Here is a 13,254-nt window from a genome sequence, read left to right on the forward strand (position 1 = left end):
GATCTAAGTTTAGTGCGTCTACCAAACCAAAAACTCTGAAGCCACACCATATCCCAGAACATTTAAATTCTATAGGCATGAAGGCATTTCAGGTGATGTTGTGACCTTATATCCTCAATTCCAGTGTTTTCTGGAAATAGGAGAGAAAATATCTTGCCCTCAGTCACTGATGAACAATTAGCCCATATTATTTATCCATTTTTAAGGAAAAACTTGATATTAAATTCAAACTTTGTTAATTGCTTGCTTTCTACATAATGTCAAAGACTGAATCAAAGGTAAAAATTTTGATAAATAGGCTGGGCATGATGGCTCACTCCTGCAATCGTAGCACTTTGGGAGGCCAAGGTGGGCGGGTCACCTGAGGTCAGGAGTTCGAGACCAGCCTGGCCAACATGACGAAACCCCGTCTCTACTAAAAATACACAAATTAGCCAGGGGTGGTGGCAGGTGCCTGTAATCCCAGGTACTCCCGAGACTGAGGGAGGAGAATTGCTTGAACCCAGGAGGTGGAGGCTGCAGTGAACCGAGATTGCACCACTGCACTTCAGCTTGGGTGACAGAGTGAGAATCCATCTTTAAAAAATAATTTTTTTATATAAACAGTGAGATTTTTGGAGTTATTTTTTATTTTTTATACTGTTTTAGAGAAATCTCTTATTTTCAAGATGTAACATGTTTTCTTCCTTTAAAATTGAATCTAGAAGGATATTGTAGTTACTACCATAGAGATAATATGTAGTTACTACCATAGAGATAATAGAGATAGTTCATTATACTACAATGAAAAATGTCCTCCTGCTTCTGATTTTCCTATTCCTGGTTTCTTCACTTGAGAGGATTGTTATAAGGAAGAACATTGAGCAGGGAGGAAGACCTAAGTGTTTCTTTCTAGTAATTTACCTGGAGTAATTTCTAATGTTTTGTGAACATTCAATAATATTTCTAATGCTTTATTATTATTATTTATGTTGTTACTTAATTAAAAAAAAACAGTACTAGTGAATGCCAAACTGCACTTTCACGATCAAATTTTGATACCTTTTTGCTTATCTTAAAGCCTTAACGAAAGACAGTCCTCCCATAGAGCCTGGGCTTCTCACAGCTGAGACATTTTCTTGGAAATCTCTGAAACCAGGCAATCCTGTTCTGAAGATTCACACATATGCTACCAAGGCTACAGTGGTTCGTCTGCCTGTTGGGTAGGAAGTGACTTCATTTTTCCCATAATAAAAATGGTTTGAAGCCTTGCAAATTGTTGGTTACTAAAGAAGTAAACAATATAGACTCTAAGATATTGTTTCTTAAAGTAATTTCTCAAGGCATAGGTCTATCATTATTATTCTTGAGAAAAATAATTCTAAAAAAACTACATTGAGAAATACTGTACAATAATACCCCTTTGGGAGATTCATAATTGTCAAAGATTCTGGGAATATATTTAGTCAACAATACTGCTTAAGCTTGTTTAACCCAGCATTTTCTAAAATTAATTTATAAGTATTATACACATAACACTGATAATACTTTAAATATTATGAATTTTCTCATAAATATTTCTTACAAGTTTTCTTACCAATATTATAATACTTAGCAAAAACCTTCATTTTATTTAAATGCAAATTGAGAAATATGCATTTTCCCCTGCCAATCTAGATTTTCCTGTAGCTGATTTTTGTTAAATAATATTTTTAATTCAGATAAAGCTAGTTAAACACATTAGTTTCAATTTTAAAGAAAATACATATAATGGAAATTTTTTTTATTTTGATGAATAAAATTCAAAATATTACCTCAAATTTCAGATGAAATAAATATTTTCACTAGGCTTTGAAATAAACATTTTCACTAGCTTTTACTTTTTCCCAAGATCCATCATGCTTATTTTATGTGATCAATGAAAAACTATGGCTCTTATGCAAAAAGCAAAGCCTCAGCAACAAATGCTAAAATAATTGTGTCAGGCATCTAGTACTTCTAGAAAATAATACATTTTGAAACTTTAACATTTCTCACATCTCCCCTTTATACTCCAGCAAATCAAATTACTCTGTCCGAGTGCTCATTCATTGAGACAACTGAGGACAAGGAATTTAATAAAGAATCTTCTTATATCTGCTTTTTCCCCCACAGAACCTAAACCATCAGCATGTATGTTTTGAACATGCTCTAAATCTGCAGTCCCCAACGCCAGGGCCATGGACTGGTGCCGGTCCGAGGCCTATTAGGAACTGGGCAACACAGTAGGAGGTGAGCGGTGCCTGTGCTCCGCCTCCTGTCAGATCAGCAGCATTAGAGTCTCATAGGAGCAAGAATCCTATTGTGAACTGCACATGCAAGGAATCCAGGCTGGACGCTCCTTATAAGAATCCAATGCCTGATGATCTGACATAGAACAGTTTCATCCTGAAACTATCCCCAAACCAAGTCCATGGAAATATTGTCTTCTGTGAAACCGGTCCTTGGTGCCAAAAAGATTGGGGACTGCTGCTTTAAATGCTCAATAACTGGAGGAACTTGAATATCCCTGCTCTCACGATACAACAACCTGGTAGAGGAGATGCAATTAACATACATGAAATGATGCATTCATGAGAAAAAGACTATGAAGTCTACACAGCTCTATACCCACCTGAGTTCTTCTTGTTGTTAGGGAGAAATCAAGACTAGTCTTCACGCCATGACTACAGTGTGTGGGAGGTCACTCCAGCATGTACTGGAGAGAAGTTTGGCATTTAGCCTAACTATGTTTGTCCTACATAATAAGTAAAGTATAGATTTCATGATCCTGTAGGGTTCTTATAGAGTGCAAATTCAAAGATCCTTATCTCATCTGTGTTAAAAATTGAACTCTTCACTAACGTTTGACTTTGTTTGAGTTCCAAAGTGTGAGCAAGCAACTCACAGGTCAACTGCTACCACCCAGAAAGCACTCAGTTCTCATCCAGCACCCCTTCTCTTTAAGGAGACACATGCTACTCTTCAACGCATACTCCCCGGTAGGACACGCCATACACATCTGCAGCATGGTGTCATTTGTCATTGGGGATGAACACGTCGTGCTGCCCAACTTCGAACCAGTAAGTATTTTTGCAATAGCTATTTATTTATTTATTTATTTATTTAGAGGTGGAGTCTCACACTGTTGCCAGGGCTGGAGTGCAGTGGCATGATCTCGGCTCACTGAAACCTCTGCCTTCCAGATTCAAGCAATTCTCCTTGCCTCAGCCTCCCAAATAGCTAGGATTACAGGTGCACGCCACCATACCCCGCAATTTTTTTGTGTATTTTTAGTAGAGACGGGGTTTCACTATGTTGGCCAGGCTAGTCTCAAACTCCCGACGTCATGATCTGTCCTCCTCAGCCTCCCAAAGTGCTGGGATCACAGGCGTGAGCCACTGCGCCCAGCCACAACTACAATTTTTCTGTGCTTTATTTTCAAAGATTTTGAACTAAACACATTTTTATTTTATATTCAACTTACTCATTTTTTACCTTTTAAAACTGTTAAGTATACTCTGCAAGAAATCCCCACATGCAACCATGAAGTGTATAATGAAGTCTGAAGCCTGTAGCTATACAAGTGAAATATGTATACTTTTCTCCAACAACTCCTGTCACCTCTACTCTGTTGAATCTCTTTTCATTTCTGTTAATATCTTAGTTAGATCCCGTGGTATCATTGGTTCTTTGGGGTATAAAAGATCAGTGCAGTCATTTTTAATACAGTTTAAAATTTTGGTCTCTTTCTCTCCTTTCATTTCTTCCTTTACCTAAGGAATTTGGAGCACGTGTCTCCGGGATTTAGCAGGGAAGGGGTAGCTCAGAAGCTTCAGTCTCTTCACCTTCGTCTCCTCTCACTCTTCTTGGTCTCTTCTCCTTGGTTTCTCTTGCTTCTCTGTTCTGATGGGGTCCAAAAGAAGAGATGAGGTCAATGGGACCAGTACGCCCCCTGAAATCTTCCCTTGGTTTTAGATGTCCTTTGTGCACGTGCATTTGGGAGAATATTTGCAGACGACCTGCCCACTGTATAATTCCTGATGCTTCCTCAGCTCTAACCCTTTCCCACCAAAAAAAAAAAAAAAAAAAGAAACAAGCAAACAAAAAACAATTCCAAATAGCACAACCTTGTATTGATGGGACTCTCTAAGCCAGCCAGCAAATTTTGTGGCAAACAGATGGCTCCCACACATGTCACACTCCTGCATTCTTCCTTGTCTGAGCAGTGGCTGTGCAAGAGTTCCCAGGGCTGCCTCCTCTATTTGCTGTACCACCTCTCACCAGTTCTCTTTCTCTCTTGCTCAACAGCCACAGCAAGATCACACCGATCAGCAAGTTCACTTTAGACACAGATGTCACTTATTTCCCTAACTAGGTTTATCTTGCTTATTTCAAATTGTATTTTTCAAAAAATAAGTCTGCTTTATGTGGTATACATTGTCAGTTTGTTGTCTCCCTTTAGATAATTTATCTCCCCAGGTGTTTATTTATTTTGATCTGTGAGCTCACATCTCCCTGGAGATATCACTTCCTGATGTTGAGAAGATTGTTGAAGTTCAAGTCCAAGAAGCAAAAGAGAATAGACTGACCCAAGGGCAGAGAGACTAAAGCTACATAGAACCATAATTGATCCCTATCTAATATTTGACCAGAGAACTTTTCTGGTCATGGTTTCACCTTAGGGAGAGACACCACTGAGATGAAGCTTTCTGTAGGTTTTGTCAGGGTTCTAAGTCAGTGTGTTCCAATAATGAGTCAGTTGCATCTGCTTCCATCAGTTTCTCACCCTAGCAAGGCATCTGTGCTCCAGGCACACTTGCTGGGCCATTCCCCAAAATTTCAGGACAGAATCGGGAATCATGTTTGCACCATGGTGCCCTCTAAGGGGAAAAAATAATTTTGTTTGTTTGTTTGTTTTCCAATTTTACTTTTTTCATGCTGCTGCTAGGCAACTCCAGGACCACCCACCATACACCAACAACAACAGCTCCAAACACCTCATAGTTTTCTCCGATTTTTAAAAATTGGTTACTTCCTGAAATTCCTGTCTCCTTCTTCCTTTATGATTTTTTTTTTTTTTTTTTTTTTTTTTAGAGTTGATAGCAGGAGAGAGCCACCAGCCCATGCTAGATCACCCTCTTGTCTTTTTTATCTTTCTGGCTTTCTCCCTGAAATCTCTGTTTGTCAGTCCTCAAACTCCACACAGTTTTTTCTCAGACTAATCCTAAATGTCCTCAGAACTATGTCTGGTTATTAACACGGTGCGGAAATTTTCCGTGATCCCCAATATGAGGTGAATATTCCTCCTACAGGGTTCCCACTCAGGTAAGAATTGCATTCCTTGTTTTTTATCTCTGAGACTGCAGAATTTAGTAAACTGCCTTGATGTCAAATCCTCTATAAAGAATTATTGAATCAGCCATATAGCAGAGGTTTCACATTTTAACAGAAATTAATCTGTATAAACTAAATAACACTTAAGGATGAGTGAGGGTGGCTGCCATGCTTTGTCTTCACAGGAGAGCTGCCGATTTACAGAACAGTCTCTGTTGATTATGAAAGCTATTGGAAATGTGATTGCTAATTTCAAAGATAAGGGTAAACTCTCTGCAGCTTTGAAGGATCTGCAAACAGCTCACTACCCTGTTCCCTTCCATGATAAAGAACTAACTGCACAGCACTTCAGGGTAAGCTTCTTTGGAATACGATGTTCAGAAGAGGAAACTTTCTTTTTGAAATGGTATGTCTTCCATTAGGTGACCTCCCAAATCAGAGCCAGAGAAAATATTTTGGATGAAAATAATATATTTCGGGCCGGGCGCGGTGGCTCACGCCTGTAATCCCAGCACTTTGGGAGGCCGAGGCGGGCGGATCACAAGGTCAGGAGATCGAGACCACGGTGAAACCCCATCTCTACTAAAAATACAAAAAAATTAGCCGGGCGCAGTTGTGGGCACCTGTAGTCCCAGCTACTCGGGAGGCTGAGGCAGGAGAATGGCGTGAACCCGGGAGGCGGAGCTTGCAGTGAGCCGAGATCGCGCCACTGCACTCCAGCCTGGGCGACAGAGCCAGACTCCGTCTCAAAAAAAAAAAAAAAAAAAAAAAAAGAAAATAATATATTTGGGAGGTGATTTCAGAAAGCAGAAATGAGGGAGTAAAAAGAATGAAATGAGAAAGAGAAAGAAATCGGTTAAAGGACACGACAATTACTGCTGTGGTTACTGGGAATCAGCCGTGCAGGGTGTCCTGAGGAATTATGTGGGACATCCCTTTAAAAGTTCCCACTCAAGGATGGCAAGATGTGGTTTTTCTCCACCAACTCTTTTCCCCAATGTTAGGTGGTTGCCCTCGAGGGCTTTGACTTCCTCACACTTACAACGTGTGGCTCTGCCAGGCTGAGTAGCATTCTGGCTTCACAGGCAGCCTTGAGGGGGTGAAGCAAAGAGACTTTCTGGTAACCCCTTAACAAGGCACATATGGACCTGTCCACTGCAGTTGCACTAAAACCAGGTGGGCTTATGTCTGGCTTTTTAACCCTCACACTATTAATATTTTGGACCAAATAATTATTCTCTCTCCTTCAATTTTTTTTGGAAGAGATTTAGAAGGATTTGTATTAGTTCTTCTTTGTTTTGTAAAATTCAACAGTAAAGCCATCAGGTCATGCACTTTTATTTGATGGGAGACTTTCTCTTTTTTCAAGAGATGAGGTCTTGCTCTGTCAACCAGGCTGGCTTGCAGAAGCATGATCATAGCTCATTGCAGCCTTGAACTCCTGGGCTCAAGCGATCCTCTTGTCTTACCCTCCCAAGTGGCTAGGACTACAGGCATGCACCACCACACCTGGCTATTAAAAACAAACAAAAATTTAAGAGATGGGGTCTCACTATATTGCCTGTGCTGGTCTTCAGCTCCTGACTTCAAGCAATCCTCCTGGCTTAGCCTCCCAAAGTTCTGGGGTTAGCGGCATGAGCATTGTGCATGGCCAACATGGGATACTTGTTACTACTAACTTAATATTGCCTCTATGTGTCTAGGAATTTGTCCTTTTCTTCTGGGATAACCAACTTGTTGGCATATCATTTTACATAGTAGATTCTGATGATTCTTTGTATTTCTGCAGTTCATTTGTAATGCCCTGTAGGATGTTTAATAGCATTTCTGGTCCCCACCCTTTAAACACCAGTAGATTCCAGTTGTGACAACTGGAAAAGACTTCAGACATTGCCAGATGCCCCTGCAGGGAGGGATGGCATTGTCAGATTTAGCAAATACAAATACAGGACACCCAGTTAAACTGTATTTTGTGTGCAAACAAACCATATGTGCAATATTTAGGACAGAAGTATACTACTGTCCCAGTATACTTATAAAATTACTTATATAAAATTTATTTGATCCATTATTCAAAGTTGACTGGGTGTTTGGGGTTCTTGAGGAAATATAATTAGAAATAAAATCTTCCAACCTAGATGACCTGTTCACAAGGCAGAAGAGAAGGAAAACAATTTATCGTTGAATGAAGTTTAAGCCAGAAGACGATGCACATCATAGGCAATCTGCTAAGAGATTACAAAGGCAAAAAACAAACAAACAAAATCTTACCCCAAGCAGATACAGCCCATTTCACACAAACTGTCAAGATAAACAATATGTAGTCCTCAATGAAAAGGACTCCATAGTACCTCTTGCCACACAACATAGTTCATCCCAAATTCACTTGGTATAGGGGTGACCATCTGTGTTAGGTAATTAGCTTTATGAAAAGAAAAATACTTGTAACACCCTCGTATTAGCAAGGTACCTACCAATGCTAGTCTCCTACTCTCCCAAAGAAACTGGGAAATACTGGTGCTATCTTCCATGATGATTAACATTTCAAAGAAATGGTTCTCAGGTCCTGGAGAAAAACATTCTTGGGCTGTTAAATGGGCAAGAGGCTTACTTAGCTTTTTAGAAAGATTTACTGGCCAGTGTGGTGAAATTCCATCTCTACTAAAAATAGAAAAATTAGCCATGTGTGGTGGTGGGTGCCTGTAATTGCAGCTACTTGGGAGGCTGAAGCAGGAGTATCACTTGAACCTGGGAGGCAGAGGTTGCAGCAAGCCGAGATCACGCCATTGCACTCCAGCCTGGGCAACAGGAGTGAAATTCCATCTCAAAAATAAATAAATAAATAAATAAATAAATAAATAAATAAATAAGATTTACATACATTTCTGAGAGAAAGAAAGAGAGAGTGAGAGAGAAAGGAAGAGAGAGAGAGACAGGAAGAGAGAGAGAGAACTTATCATTACAAGTGTCCTGAATGCAACCTCTTTCCTTCTTTTTCATAGGCAGTGATTAAGTCTCTTATTTTTTGATTTGTACTTGCCCTTACAGTGTAATGTATTTAATTTGGCAATGCTGCCTGAGAGGCAGATCAACTCCAGTTGAGAACTTCTCACCTATGAGAGTAATAAACAAGAAATATTTATCATAATTCACCTGTAGAACAAGTCTGATAGTGCCCCCACCCTTAAGTAAACTCTGTCATCCATTCTTCAAGTTGGTAGCTGGTCACAAGGTTTAAAATTAAACAAATAAATAATTAAATCACCATATGACAAAAAAGGCTGTAGTCTCTACAGCTACCACTGGCCCTGAGGCCACAATCAGTATTCAACACCTCTCTCCTCTGCCACCCATTCTAGATTGCCTTCTTTTGCAGCCAGTTCTTCTAGTGGCTCACCGGGTGGGTGATCCAGATTCTCCACCGTGATGGGTGAAGGATCTTGGTTACCTTACCCATCTGTAGCCAGGCCATGGTTGCTGCAATTACTCATTCACTATGGAAGCATCAAGAAATGTCCCAGCAAGTTTCAGACTAAATTCTCCCTGCTCCCTTAATGTAGCAGAAACCCTAGTACTCATGATAATCAATGTGAATTCTCCTCCTATCCTGTTACATTAACTCCTTTTTTTCTGCTTATCCACCAAGATGAGAGGCCCAAAGCAACCACACATATGTCATAGTTTAGGTTTGTCGTAAATAATACCGTATTCCTTGGTGGGATTATCCCTTGTTTCCTTCCTTCAAGAAATGTGTTCTGTAATCTAGCAAACCCGTTATTGTGGGGGAATCGGGCACGGATTCTGCAAATGGGTCATGTCAGATGATGGAGAGGAAGGCCAATCTTACTTGCAACTTTTGAATCTCAGGCCTGTGTGTTTTAACTATGCAGATACAGTACCAGATATTGGTCTTTGGTTCCATATGTACGTACTTCAAGTGTCATCTCCAGGCTGGGTTTTTAACTGAGCCTTCTATGTGTCATTTCAATCTACCAGGAATTTTATCAATTCTATGTATGGTATATGTTAGGACCAACATGTTCCAGACTATTCCCAGTGGTTAAATCCTTAGTCTATAGTGCAACTCTTGGTCCACGGGTATGTTAGCTGAATCCCATGTTTGCAAACCAGATTTTCTATAACCTCTTGGATAATGATGCTGGCCGAGGTACTAAGGACACAGAAAGCAAACTCATAGCTGAGGCAGGAGTCAATTCTTGTAAGGAATCAGTGACCCACCTAGTGTACGTCTAGTCCACTGAAAGCAACTTGCCACCAAGTAACTGGCCAGACTTCCCGGGGGACGATACCATATCAAAGACCAGAGTCAGTTTCTACTGCTGATAGGTTAGATGACTGAGCCTGGATTAAAGAGAGCCCATGTGGTTGGCTCACCATTTCATGCTACCAAGATGACTCTGCATGGGCCCAATGTAGCTGGCCCTGATTTAATATGTAAGGGATCTTGGTGAATGAATCACTTGTGCAGAAGGAAGCTATTTTGGTTAAAAAAAAAAAAAAAACAAACAAAAAAACTCCATTTTATACTTTGATAATTACACAACTATATGATGAAAAAACTTTGTCTAAGTCTAAAAGAGTTTTTTCAATATGAGATTAGTACCACTACTATGTGATTAAAAGAACTCTAAGAAATATATTTTCATTTTAAATAGCATACAAAATAATAATGTGTCTTACAATGGATGGCATCTTAGAATCAATAAAATAAGCTATTTAACTTGCTTAAGCACAAGGATAATGCTTTTTTTTTTTACCTTATTCTTTACCTCCTCTACCAGTTTAATGCTGTATTTTAATTGAGTCTATATTGTAAACATTGTTGTAGTGATTACATTTTATTAAATTAGAAATAATCAAATGATAATTTTGGTATCTTACTGGGCGAATGAGACTTCAAAGAATCTTCTGTTCGGTTGTGTGTATATCTGAGAAATGATTATTTTCTTGCTATAAAAAAATTAATGTACTTTATCTGTTTCAGGTTTTTCATCTTTCCTTATGGCGTTTAATGAAAAAAGTTCAAATAACAAAACCTCCTCCAAACTTCAAATTTGCATTCCGGGCTATGGTTTTGGACTTGGAGTTACTCAATTCCTCCTTGGAAGAGGTTTCTTTAGGTACCCATTAACTGTATATATTTAATCAAGGAATTCCTAGTTTTAAGTAAGGTAAATAATTTGAGAAATGTGTTTGTGGAGTAAGTGGAATAGATGTGTGGACTGTCATGGAGTTCAAGCAATGCTCTAAAAGCTCAAGGGGCTCCAAGGACCTGCTGGGGATCCCTACTCCTAATCCCCACCACATATACTTCCAGGGGAGCCTAGAATTTCCCTGTTTTATTTACTCCTAGCCTTAAAAATGTGGAAGTCACTAATCTATATGATTTGATTTGAAGAATTCTGGCAAGATCCTCTGACCCAAGTAACCCTACTTTCCTCTTCTTCCCATCATTTTGACATGTCTTTTATTTTTGAGAGAAATCTCCGGCTATATTCATACAGAAATCAATAGTAGTTCACTAAGATGTCCGTATTTTGTGTGTTTTCCCTCCTGCAGAATACTTACATTCTAACAAGAACCACCTAGATCTGGCAATATTAAATATGGTGCTAACTCTTGGAATGTAGAATTTTATACGTTGGAGGGCTTTAACAGCTAAAGGCATTGAAACTTGGGGAAGGGATTAAATATAACTTCCAGTCCAAAGTTTGTTTTTCCCTTTCCAGTGGAATGGCTGGACGTTAAATATTCTATGCCTACAAGTGATAAAGAGTATTCTCCTGAGGAAGTAGCAGCAGCAATTAAAATTCAAGCCATGTGGAGAGGAACTTATGTTAGATTACTCATGAAAGCCAGAATACCAGGTATGTATGTTCAAACATTTATAAAATGAACTTGTTTGTATAAGAACAAGTATTTATGTGTGTTAATAAAAGTATTTTAGAGTCACCCCACTTTATGGTTCAGCTAATTAATTTGAGTCCTCTAAATAATGAAATTATTTGAAATCAGGAAGTATGTCCAATACACTGAGTGTCTTGTTCCCAGGATTGGCACAGTGCCTGGTGCACCATAAGCACACAATAAATACTTGCTGAAAGAATGAGTGAAAAAATGAAAGAATGATCAGCTTTGTTTTCCCAATCTATTGCAAATTCTTTTAAAACAGGGAACTGATCTTTTTCTGTATATATCCCAACTACCTAGCACTATGCTACCTCAGTCTGCCTCAGCTAAGTCATGATATTTTCACATTTCCAGATGGTTTTTCAAATGAATGAATAATTAAGTGAATGAATAAACTAATGCATAATAAAGAAGCCACCATGTAGGTCCACAGTGACATACATCTAGAAGGCATAAAATGCATTTTAACTGTATTCTTAAATTTATTAAATCAGATACATCTATGTATATGAAATCAAATAGTTTTGCCAGAAAAGTCTGTTTTATCAGCTTAAAATAAAACATGGCAGATGCAAAACTTATATTCAAGCATTTTTGGAGACTGAGGTGGGCAGATCGCTTGAGCTCTGGAGTTCAAGACCAGCCTGGGCAACACGGGGAAACCATGTCTCTACAAAAAATATAAAAATTAGCTAGGCATGGTGACATTTGCCTATAATCCCAGCTACTTGGGAGGCAGAGGTGGGAGGATTACTTGAGCCCAGGAGGTGGTGGTTGCATTGAGCCTGAGCTGAGATCACACCACTGCATTCTAGCCTGGGTGACAGGGTGAGATCTTGTCTCAAACAAAAAACAAAACACATATATTCAGTTCTTTTCATTCTGTAGTTTTTGCTGACATTTTGATAGGAGAAGCCTTACCTCCAATAGAATTCTTTACGTATATTGAAACATTTTCTTGTAAAAAAAAAAAAAAGGATCTATTTAAAACATTTAATGATAATGTTTAAGCCATAAAAACATCAGATACACAATGGTTTAAAAACCCTAAATTACATAGTTTAATGACAGTTGTCTAATTTGATGTTTTATTTTCCTCCCATTACAAAACATATGCATTCATCAAACTCAATATAGGATGTCTTGGTTTACTTTGTGCTGCTATAATGGAATACCAAAGACCAAGTTACTTATAAAGAACAGAGATTTATTTCTTACAGTTCTGAAGGCTGGAAAATCCAAAATCAAGGGCTTTGCATCTGGACAGAGTCTTTATCCCATGAGGAAGGTGGCAGGGTGAGAGAGCACGTTCGTGAAAGAAAGAGAGAGAGAAAGAGGGAGATAAAGGAGGGATTGAGAGAGTCAGAACTCATCCTTTTATCAGGAAACCACTTATGAGATAACTAACCCACTCTTTCAATAATTACATTAATTCATTCATAAGGGCATAGCCCTCATGAGCTAATCACCTCTTGAAGATTCCACTTCTCAATACTGTTACTTTGGGAATTAAGTTTCTAACACATAAAGTTTGGGAAATGCATTCAAACCATGCATATGGTACAATACGCTTTTATTGTACATATATGTTGTAAAATTTTTCATATAATGATTTTACTTCCCTTTTTAGAGACTGAAAATATGGGCAATTCAGTAATGTACTTCATAGAGTTTTGTGTTCAACTATTCAAAATGTTTTTCTAAATAGTGTTTGCATTTTTTTCACTCAACATATATTTATTGAATAACTCTTGATTGCACAGCAATGTTACATATTTTGGCCTTATAGCAGTCAATAAAACAGACAAAATTTCTAGTCTGATGAATTTTGTATTCTAGTGAGAGTAAGCATATAATAGACAAGTACATATATGAAGATATCAATTTTAGATGCTGGTAAATACCATGAAGATATTAAGATAGGATAATTAGAAAAAGAATGTTAGTTTCTGATACAGTAAATTTGAGGCTCTTAATATGGATTCACAT

General features: G+C 38.4%; 1 protein-coding gene across 1 annotated transcript in view; it reads left to right on the top strand.

The window, feature by feature from the left end:
* Positions 1–13,254, top strand: part of ADGB (androglobin) — a 235,704-nt gene that overhangs the window by 137,557 nt on the left and 84,893 nt on the right. The window contains 5 exon segments of the mRNA NM_001193764.2: positions 1,061–1,202; positions 2,966–3,080; positions 5,520–5,687; positions 10,340–10,475; positions 11,085–11,222. Of these exon segments, the coding sequence (NP_001180693.2) occupies positions 1,061–1,202; positions 2,966–3,080; positions 5,520–5,687; positions 10,340–10,475; positions 11,085–11,222 (699 nt within the window).

The sequence above is a fragment of the Macaca mulatta genome, chromosome 4, assembly GCF_049350105.2.
Source record: "Macaca mulatta isolate MMU2019108-1 chromosome 4, T2T-MMU8v2.0, whole genome shotgun sequence".
In the NCBI taxonomy this organism is placed as follows: domain Eukaryota; kingdom Metazoa; phylum Chordata; class Mammalia; order Primates; family Cercopithecidae; genus Macaca; species Macaca mulatta.